The 11,365-nt window shown below is 35.7% G+C and overlaps 1 protein-coding gene across 1 annotated transcript; it reads right to left on the bottom strand.

The window, feature by feature from the left end:
* Positions 1–7,938: 7,938 nt before the first annotated feature.
* Positions 7,939–10,106, bottom strand: LOC133190708 (E3 ubiquitin-protein ligase Midline-1-like). Its single transcript, XM_061326394.1, has one exon. The coding sequence runs from the start codon at positions 10,081–10,083 to the stop codon at positions 7,939–7,941; it is 2,145 nt and encodes a 714-aa protein (XP_061182378.1). The 5' UTR covers positions 10,084–10,106.
* Positions 10,107–11,365: the final 1,259 nt, after the last annotated feature.

Below are 11,365 nucleotides of genomic sequence, written 5' to 3'. Positions count from 1 at the left end.
TCCGTCCGTCTGTAAACTTTTCACATTTTCAACTTCTTCTCAAGAACCACTGGGCCAATTTTAACCAAACTTAGTACAAAGTATCCTTAGGTAAAGGGGAGTTTAAATTTTTAAAATAAAGGGCCAAGTCCCCTTACAAGGGGAGATAATCAAGAAAAGACAAAAATAGGGTGGGGTCATAAAAAAAAATCTTCTTCTCAAGAACCACTGGGCCAAAAATGTTGAAACTTATTTGGAAGCATTCTGGGATAGTGTAGATTCTAAATTGTTAAAATCATGACCCCCGGGAGTAGGGCAGGGCCACAGTAGGGAATCGTAGTTTTACATTGAAATACATAGGAAAAATCTTCTTCTCAAGAACCACTGGGCTAGAAAAGCTGAAACTTATATGGAAGCATCCTGGGGTAGTGTAGATTCTAAATTGTTCAAATCAGGACCCCCGGGGGTAGGGTGGGGCCACTATAGGGAATCCAAGTTTTACATTGAAATATATAGGAAAAATCTTTAAAAATCTTCTTCTCAAGAACCACTGGGCCAGAAAAGCTGAAACTTGTGTGGAAGCATCCTGGGGTCGCGTAGAAACTAAGTTGTTAAAATCATGACCCCCGGGGGTAGGGCGGGGCCACAATAGGGAATCCAAGTTTTACATTGAAATATATAAGAAAAATCTTTAAAAATCTTCTTCTCAAGAACCACTGGGCCACAAAAGCTGAAACTTATATGGAAGCATCCTGGGGTAGTAAAGATTCTAAATTGTTCAAATCAGGACCCCCGGGGGTAGGGCGGGGCCACAATAGGGAATCCAAGTTTTACATTAAAATATATACGAAAAATCTTCCTCTCAAGAACCACTGGACCGGGAAAGCTGAAACTTATGTGGAAGCATCCTTGGGTAGTGTAGATTCTAAATTGTTAAAATCATGACCCCGGGGGTAGGGCAGGCCACAATAAGTATAACATGGGGGAAATCTGGTAAAGAACAGCATGGCCAAAGTTGCTCAGGTGAGCGATGTGGCCCATGGGCCTCTTGTTTTTCATGTTTATGACAGGAAGTTGTTATAAATACATGCATAGGATAGTCAATTTTTCTACTTCTCTAACATTGATGCCTATTCATAAACTTGTGGGAATTACTGTTTTTAGCTCACCTGAGCCGAAGGATCACGTGAGCTTTTCTGATCAAAATTTGTCCGTTGTCTGTCGTCGTCGTTGTTGGCGTTGTTGTCGTTGTAAACTTTTCACAATTTCATCTTCTTCTCCAGAACCACTGGGACAATTTCAACCAAACTTGCCACAAAGCATCGTTGGGTGAAGGAGATTCAAGTTTGTTCAAATGAATGGCCACGCCCACTTTCAAGGGGAGATAATAGAGAATTTGTGAAAAATTAATAGCATCTTTTAAAAATCTTCTTCTCAAGAACCACAGGGTCAGGAAAGATGAAACTCATGTGGAAGCATCCTCAGATAGTGTTAATTCAAGTTTGTTCAAATCATGACCCCCGGGGTAGGGCGGGGACACAATGGAGGATCAATTCTTTACTTAGAAATATATAGGAAAAATCTTTAAAAATTTTCTTCTCAATAGCAGAAAATCCATTATGAGTCATATTTATATGGAAGCATCCTCAGGTAGTGTAGATTCAAGTTTGTTCAAATCATGACCCCCCGGGGGTAGGGCAGGGCCACAATGGAGGATCAAAAGTTTTACATTGCAATATATAGGAAAAATCTTTAAAAAATCTTCTTCTCAGGAACAGGAAAGCCCTGATTGGTCATATTTATATGGAAGCATCCTCAGGTAGTGTAGATTCCAATTTGTTCAAATCATGACTCCCGGGGGTAGGGTGGGGCCACAATGGACTATCAAAGTTTTACATTGAAATATATAGGAAAAATCTTTTAAAAAATCTTCTTCTCAGGAACAGGAAAGCCCTGATTGGTCATATTTATATGGAAGCATCCTCAGGTAGTGTATATTCAAATTTATTCAAATTATGACCCCCGGGGGTAGGGTGGGGCCACAATGGAGGATCAAAGTATAGGAAAATATCTGAAGAACTGCAAAGCCATGATAAGTCATTTTGATATGGAAGCATCCTCAGGTATAGTGTAAATTTAATTTTGTTCAAATGATGACCCTTGGGGTAGGGTGAGGCCCAATATGGGATTGAAAATTTTACATAGGAATATATAGGAAAATATCTTCTCAAGAACTGAAAATCATGTTTAGTCATTTAGATATGGAAGCATCCTCAGGTAGTGTAAATTCAATTTTGTTCAAATGATGACCCCCGGGGCAGTGGTGTATCCATGAATTTCGTAAGGGGGGGGGGCAGTAGAGGCATTGGGTCTGGGGGCTGCATTGAAGCCCCTAGTGGGTCTAGAGCAAGGCCCTGGTAGGGGTCCGGGAAGCTGACGAATTCTTACAAAGAAGAGATTTTTTTCCTTGATTTTAGGATAATGGACCTATAAGTTCTACATAAAAAAAATTCAAACGGGGGGCGCACGCCCGGCGTGCCGGCCCTGGATCCGCTTTTGCAGGGGTAGGCTGGGGCCCAATAGGGTGTCGAAAGTTTTATATAAGAACATATGGAAAAATATTTCTTCTCAAGAACAGAAAAACTATGTTTAGTCATATTGATATGGAAGCATCCTCAGGTGGTGTAGATTCAAGTTTGTTCAAATGATGACCCCTGGGATAGGGAGGAGCCACAATGGGGTATCAAATTTTTACAAAGGAATATATGGGAAATTTTTTTTAAAAACTTTTCAAATACAACAAAGCTATTTGTTGAATTGACAAGGAAGGTACCGGTAGTTTAAAATTCAACCCCCCCCCCCCCAGGTAATCTTTCAATACTGAACTGATTTGTGCTTTTGCCTAGCCAATTTGCTCAGGTGAGCGATGTGGCCCATGGGCCTCTTGTTTTTGTTTTTTGTTTCTAAAAATATAATAGGTCTTATTTAACTAAGGTAAACACATTGAGACTTGTTAATCTTCTCTGCTCTGTACAAGATAATACAATTATTGCTGTTTTTTTTTGAGGTCAATACGATGATTTAACGCACCTAAGTGGTACTATATTCGGCCCAAAGGGCGTGGTGATTATTGTACCTCGAGGATGGCTAAATCATCCTGTTGACTGAAAAAAAAACAGAAATATATAATTGTTTCATTATATGATTAAATGATACAAACTCGCTAAGCAAAGCATGACTTCTTTCTTGATTATTTATATTTGCTGAAGTCCTAGCAAAACACAGTGAGGAATCAAAGTAAAAGATTAATAGCGATTCTCTGTAACCACTTAAACTTCTTTGCCACGCATGGTCACCGATTTTGATGAAACTTTGCCCATTATTACAACTTGACACCAGAAACATATATCAAATAAAATTTCGTTGCTAAGTGTCTTGGTTGCCATGGTAACAGCCAGAAAAGTTGGAAAAATTGAGATTTTCAGCTACTTTGAATATTTATTAAGCCTTAATAAAGAATAAGAATAACAAACAAACCATTCTCCCCAAAACCTGACACCTTGTTGCCACTTATGCTATAAAGAAACTATTTAGAATTTATCTCTAAGTAAGTGGTAACCATGGGTACATTTGGAATACATTCTAGATGCTGAAAAATGCAGAAAAACGCTCAATATTCACTAATGATAGGTGTTAAATGATCAAACTCAAACAACAATGTAAGAAAAACAATGAAAAATATTTGACCTTAAGTAATTAGGTATTGGCAATATTATTCTAAAAATAACTTTTATGGTTGCCATGGTAACACAGTGTTACCATCCAAAATGTGTTGCTAAGATTGGGTTAATGCTACTATCTTCAGGAAAAATCATAAATTTCATGACTGGCACATATACATCCTTAGGACCTTGCAACACCGACAACATAAGAAAAATTGGGATTAATTGTTACTTTGCAGTGTAACCATGGAAACAATGTACCAGTAGTTTAAAGTGATATTTTTTTGCTGCCTTAGGAATTTACTTACCTTTTATTCAAGAAACATATTATTTGACTCACCTTGAATAGTACTTATCTGGTAAAACTAAAGTTGAATATCATATATTGATAACGTTTGTTGAAAAATACAACACTGTTGCTATGGTAACCAAGAAGGGAAAATGTCCGATTTTGTTAATTTTATATCAATATTAAACCCTATGTGCCAGCTTTTTGCATCCAGTTAGAGATTGGGTGGCAGTCAAAATTGAAAGTCAGGTTAGTTGTTCATATTTACCAATCATAAAAGTTTTGGGAATCTACATACAAGGGTACGTATCCAAGGAAACAGAATATTTTTCAGATTTTTATGCATATTTTTTCGGCTTATTTCCATAGCAACGCTCTATTTAAAGAATTGAATTTGAATTTTTTGAAATGTGAGAATTAGGGTCACATGAACATCTTTAACAATTGATCATTTGTTATATAGAAATATGCTTTTTAAAAAGATAGGATTAAATTTAATCACTAAGAGAGTAAATTTAAAATCCTTTCTTGGTATTAAAACCATGGCAACCATTGCCAACCTATAAGAAATATCATATTTCTTCCTTGGTATATGTTACAAGGATCTTTTGTCTATTATTTGCTTGCATTTCAACCTATATATTTTTTTTTATTCTTAAGTGTATGACTTTATAAAATTAAATGAGCAAAATTATTACTTTTGAATACTTTGTTTCCATAGTAACGTATGTAGTAGTTGATTTACCAAACATGTTTATCATGCATTTAAGACATCAGACCTTCAATTTTCAGAAACAATCATTGCCACTTGTTTGCTTTGCTGCAAACGTTAACTGTGGGACTCTGAACATGTTGAAAAATGCCATTTTTCAAACTTTAGGACATGTTGCCATGGTAACCATGACACGTAGCAACCAATTTCTGCCTGATTTGAGTTTACGGTATCAAAGACTTTTATCATAGAGAGTTTGGAGAAATTCTGAGACTATGCGTGCCACAGCTTCTATATAAAAGTTCAAGTCGTTACAGAGAATGGCTCTTAACATAACCAGTTTTATTTATTCGGAATTCCTTAATGAACATTGGAGGGATTTGAATATACTAGTAGATCTGAAGGGGGCAACCAGTCTTACAATGAACATTTTCATACTAAATTAACAGTAAAAATGTACTTTAAGAAAAGATCTTTTTTTTTTGGTGGTGGTGGTGGTGTGTGTGTGGGGGGGGGGGGGGGTCCCCACACAAATACCGCATGCCTGAATGTTATGTTTAACTGAGTGGAAGTTGGGTGCGGGTGAAATAACTTTTCATAATCAATTGTATCAGTATGGAAGTTCTCAAACTATTTTTAGTCCAAAGTAGAAAAATAAAATCCTCATGTTCACCTGGAAAGGAAAGTTACATGCAGGTGAACATTTTCTACAGTGTTGGATCTTAGCCAATTTGAGAGCTAAGACTTATTCAATCTTATAATAAAGTGTATTATTATGTTTCCTCTAAGTTTGTCTCTGTATAATTATTACCCAATTTTTTTCACATAGTTCTATGGTCGATACAATGACCTTGTCAGCAAATACAATTTATTATTCAGTCAAATGCTAACTGACGTTTTTCGTACTAATTGTTAGGCCATTATTTACACACTGAATTGTCGACAGATTCCCCCGTTATTTCCCGATCATGACAAGGAGAACACGGTGGGTGTGATCTGTCAGCAGGGGATGCTCACTCCTCCATAGCACCTGATCCCACCTCTGATGTTTTAGAGGTCAGTGTTTGCTCTGCTCCAAAATTTGTATTGTTTAATGGACCTTTGAGTTTGAATACTGTTCGTTATCTCCATATATTTCATAGTACATGTATACAAAGGATTGATATAAAAGCATACTATGTCGAAATAGTGCACAGCTTCCATTTCTATAGAAAATTTGGCAGAACCCACGCTAGGGATCGAACTCTCAACTCCTAAAACGTCAGTCCACAGAAACTGTTATGTTTTATACATTTGACACATAACAAGAAATAAACAAATCTAACTGTAAAAATACTGTCATATTTAATGAAGATTTTAAATTATAAAAAATTACTAACAATTTACAGAGTACATACATCGATATGTGAACTGTATCCATGGAGTCGTGAAAACGTTTAAATTTCATATAATGCTTGATTAAAGAATGTACAAGAAAATTTAATGTGCATGCAAAAATGGCACATTCTTATATACGACTGACGGTTTTTAATGATATTTGCTTTGATTACTTAGCGGGTAATATATGTGATCTTGCTATTCTTCACAAAAATTTATTTATATACGTACTTCTGTTTGTTAGAATATTTTGTTTTTCGTTATTATTTATTACGATTTCCTTTGTACTTGCTCTTTTTTTATTTTATTTCACTTGAGTGGATAGATGTATGACTTTAAAGTAGCAGCAAGGAGTATCTCTTGCTAAAGAAATTAATGACTTTCTCAAAACTACCATTTTTTGTTTGCATTTTTTATATTGTTAGCATCATTAAAACTTCACATACTTTTTTTCTGATTTTGTGCTCTGTTTTGTGATATAATTATACAGTAAGGCACATGGTTTATTTTAATAGGGTCATAGACCTGCAGAAGCATTTTCTTCAGCTAATTGGAACAATGCATTCATTAACTTGAGAAAAGAAAGAACCCAATTTATTGTCTCCAAGCAGGCTATATAAGCCTTAGATGTAGAAATGAAATAAGTAAATTGATAAATACAATGCATCAGAATTTATTTTGTAACCGACAATGAATATGAAGGTGTAACGGAGATTTTATGGTAGTTATTTACACAACATTGGCAATTAAATGTATTACGTCTGTATCCTTCGTTCTGAAACAAAAAAATGATGATACTATAATTCAGTATCTCCAAGAGTTTTTTTTTTTTTTTTTTTTTTTTTTTTTTTACATGTATTTTGATTAATATTTAACAATTCACTGAAAAAGTATTTTTGCACAGAAAAGGAAAGCTAAGACTACAGTTTTGCAATAAAAACTTTTCTACTATGAAATTTATTTCCTTTGGACTCCTTCTTGTGGAAACACTTTAAAATGCTTAGCATTAAACATTCCTGTGGCCGATTTGATGTTTTATGGGTTCTAGACATCTAATGAAATCGGAGTTATCCCTCTTCAAGTGCAATCGATAACACATAGCAAAATGTAAATAAATCCGTGCGCATCGTGAATGCTGCAATCAAGACCATAAGGAAGATTGCACTTCTGTCAGCCTGCATTTGATTCCTTTATCACTGATACTATCTGAAGATTGAAACATTCATTTTATCTTCTCTTTATGAATTTTAGTGAAAAAAAATTTTCTTTATTTTTTTAAAACTTTAAGTATTTGTAATAAAAATATATCAGTTTTCTACTTCGATCTCTTGTTTTAGAGCAAGGCAATGGTCAAAAGGAAGAAAAACTAAAAATGAAGAAATCTTATGATACTGACAATATATCTAGCATTATTTGTGATTTCTTTGTGTAAGCCACATGTACATGTGATAAAAACTTTTGCACATATTTATGTTTTCTTTCCGCAAAATACATGTACCTCGATTTTAGCGGAAGGTAAAAATTAATAGTACTATTAGTTTTTCATGTTGGGTGGTGAACTACAAGTATTTGACAATAAGTAATTCAAAATAATCACAAAATATAAGCCCAATGAATTATAATACTGTGCTGACCTAGAAAACACCCTTTAAAAAATCAATAAAAAGCTACTTATTATTTTAAAGAAATATTTTTGATCAATTAATAGTGACTCACAAAATTGCCTAAGACCCAAACATTATTCAAAAAATGACACACACTGTATATAATACATCTATGTCAGATAATTTTGATAGAACAGGATTACAAGGACTAAAAGGATCTACATTAATCATTTCAGTTTTGGCCAGGCATATTCTCTAGCATTGATTATATATCAACACATTGTCACAGGCATCGATAGATTGATTTGTAATGAAGAAGATGTTTCTCAGTCGTGGATTGAAGCACAGTTTAACGGGGTATTTGACTTTGTCTATGATGACCTGCTGTTTCGTGAAGTTCTCCACAAGACGAACAACTAGACTGGCTCCATTGCTGCAAACGTACACATTATTGTCGATGTCCACCTCCACGCCAGCGGCACCTTTTAGGTTCACTTCGTCCTGGAGGACCAGTTCTATGGTTTGATCAGGGTTAACAACCAGAAGCATGTGTTGTCGTATGTCTGTGACGAAGAACCTTCCGTTTTCGTCCGGACGAGATGATATGTAATACGGTCCTTTAAGTTTGTTGATTCCGGTTTTATCTCCGTGGAGAATCTTAGAAATTTTTCCTCGTTTGTCGATGAATTTTATGGCCGCTTTGAATTTGCCCATTTCAGAGAAAGTGACGATGAATCCGTCATTATGGAAGGCGATTCCTCTACAGGCCCCGTAAGTTTCAAAGTATCTGACGGGAGCAATACTTTCCCGGACTCGGTAAATTCTTATCTTCTTCCGGTGTGGAAAGGTTACAGCAATGTGGTCTCCATCAATGCTTGTCATGTCCCACGGTGCATCAAACTTGACGTCTCCACAGCTGAGACTATGCTTGAATTTTCCATCTTGGTTGAAGAGTTTAAGACTTCCATTTTCATTATCTGCAAGAATGATATTTCCATTCTCCATGTAGACTGCTCCAGTAAAATTGCAAACCTTGAGATCAGATGAGATACCTCCACTAAACTGAGACAGTTTCTCGACAGCGCTGTCAGACAGAGACTTGTGCTTTGGAGGGTCTGCCACTTTTATTTTGTTGTCATGAGCAGTAAGATGACCGATTACTTTCTCTGCCAAAGCGTTTTCCTCAAAATCAGGCGAGAAAGTGTAATTGTAAGACCTCTGCTTGTTAGCGTTTTTATCAGATACAAATTCTTTTTCCGTGTACCTCTTTAATTCGTCAGCAGCAGGAGCATGGAAAAGTATGTGACCCTTGATGTTCCTCTTGATACTTGAATCAAGTTTCTCTTTTCTGTCAACCATGGCGTTCATCATTTTTCTGTAACGTGCAATTTGCTCATCCAACAGATCCATTTCTCCTTGATGGACTTTTTCTATTTGCTGCACTGCTTTTGATTCCATGGTGTCCAAAACCATCTTGAAATCTTTTATCTTTGCTGCCACCTTCTCTGTAGCTTGCCTTTTTTCTTTTATCAGTTTCTTCTTATTTTCGCCTTTGAATTGTATGACGGAGTCTGCGTACAGAGCACATTCTTCCACTTCATCCAGCAAATTATCGAGATTTATTCCAAGGTCTTTTTCCACTTCCACTTCTTCCACATGCTTGACGTTTCCGCATTTTCGATGATCCAACGCAACACAAGTCACGCACACAAGACATGCATGATCCACGCAAAACAAATCCAATTCTTTCTCAGTATGGAAAGAACAAGTGGTTGTGCTTTCCTTGTCATACACATGTTCTGGTTTCAAGGAAAATATGTCAACAATCTCATGATCTTTCAGAAGTTTCATGCTTTTATGCTGGTCGATGCAGAATGCACACAACCCTTCCTGGCAGTTAACACACCAGTGAGACGCGGCCTTGAGCGGTTCCCCTTTACCTTGACATGGTTCGCAAAATCTCACCTGAAAAGTTTTGTCCATAAAGGAAGAAAATGGACGTTCCGAAATCTGCAGTTTTGGGTGTTGTAGAGTATTGCGAGCACTTTGGGAACCAGGTAAGCCTGTAGTTGATCGCGGACTCAATTTTGCAGTCATCGGAGTCTGAGATGAGTCCAAAAGGTCGTTATAAGACGACGAATACCGCTTGGACCTGTGAGACAATGGCGTTGGAGAAAAGATATCCTCAATGAGTGGCATAGCTTCTCTACAAACAGGGCATGGTACTTCGATGTTTGGAAGTTTCCCGTTTTGAGAAAATCCGGTCACGTAAGATTTAATGCATGATTCACAGAAAATGTGAGAACAAGGTAGCGCACTTGGGTTTTTGAGACCCTCATCACACAAGGGACATAACAATAGGGAATCTCTCCTAGAATGGCTGAAGAGAGATGAAGCCATTGCGATTTATAGAAAGGACGCCGTAAACTGTATATACAGGGAAATATATCATTTGTAGTTATTTATTAAACTTAAAAAATTATACTGAAAGGACTTTAAAATTACAAAGACAATGGAGGTCTTCGTGCGTTTCGATGATTTTTTTTCTTTGTGTTAAATGTGTATTAGTAAAAAAATTTTAAAAAGATTTAAAAGGTTTTACAATGAGAAATTTAACTGGCTGTCGTTGTAACGAGATCGAAGTCATTGATTTAATATTTAAAATACACCTACAGGCATTCACTGCAATAACTTTTAAGTGGAATATGAGAAAACATGACGTAATTATCAATAAAAGAAAAAAATTAAAACGATAGGAAATACGTTGTTCTTGAAGGATGTCACTGCTCGTGAGCAATTTAAGGATTAGTCAATCTTTATTTGACTACAATTTAATGTAACCCATCTATCGTCTTTAATGTTGTTATAACCTGTGACTTATGCTAATGCACAATTGACTTAAGGTCGATACCCGCTTTATGTAATTGTCAAAATATTTGTAAATTTGCAGCTGTCCAGCAATAAACGAGCATTAATTTTCTATTCTCAAACCCCCTTAAATTTGGGGCTTCAATAACTTGACTGCTGTTTCGGACCAATTTATCAAAGATGCGTAACGTACACGGCATATTATCTTCTGCTCATTACAAATAGGTGCAATTAAATTCACAAGAATAAATGAAATAATAATTATATAGTTAGCACGAGTGCTAGTCGAGTCGATATTTGTGTTCACGTAATCGAATATTTCAATCTTGCCTAGATTATACTCATGGGGCAAACGCGCTTGTTCACATTAGCGACCTACTGAGCAAAAATTTAGAAAAGTATCTTTCTTCAACAGTTTGTTTAACGTTTATTTTTGATCTCCAAAGTTGTACATCTTTCATTATAAAACTTATTATGTATTCTACAAGCAAATTGTATGAAAAAATTAACTTGAAATCTATCTTCAAATGAATTTGTAATCCGAAAAACGCATGAAACTGTTAGGTAAGCTTGTTGCGAGAATTCTTTAAATAATTCAATTTTAACATTTGACCGAACCCAGGGTTCATTAACGATGTTATATTTTATTTTGAATTATTTTACGCAAGAGTACTTGAAATTTGTTATTGAAATAAATTAAGGAATGAGAATTAAAGAGCTGAAATAATTTTTTCTTCATAAGCGGCATATGGTTTTATTGCAGATTAAAATTAAGAATCTATTTGATATCTGAAGCAAACTGAAATAGCCGGAA

The sequence above is a fragment of the Saccostrea echinata genome, unplaced genomic scaffold (assembly GCF_033153115.1).
Source record: "Saccostrea echinata isolate AGI-Se365-2 ecotype Australia unplaced genomic scaffold, CSIRO_AGI_Sech_v1 ptg000022l, whole genome shotgun sequence".
Classification (NCBI taxonomy): Eukaryota; Metazoa; Mollusca; class Bivalvia; order Ostreida; family Ostreidae; genus Saccostrea; species Saccostrea echinata.
The sequence above is the reverse complement of the archived record's forward strand: the minus strand, read 5'-3'. Positions and strand labels throughout refer to the sequence as shown.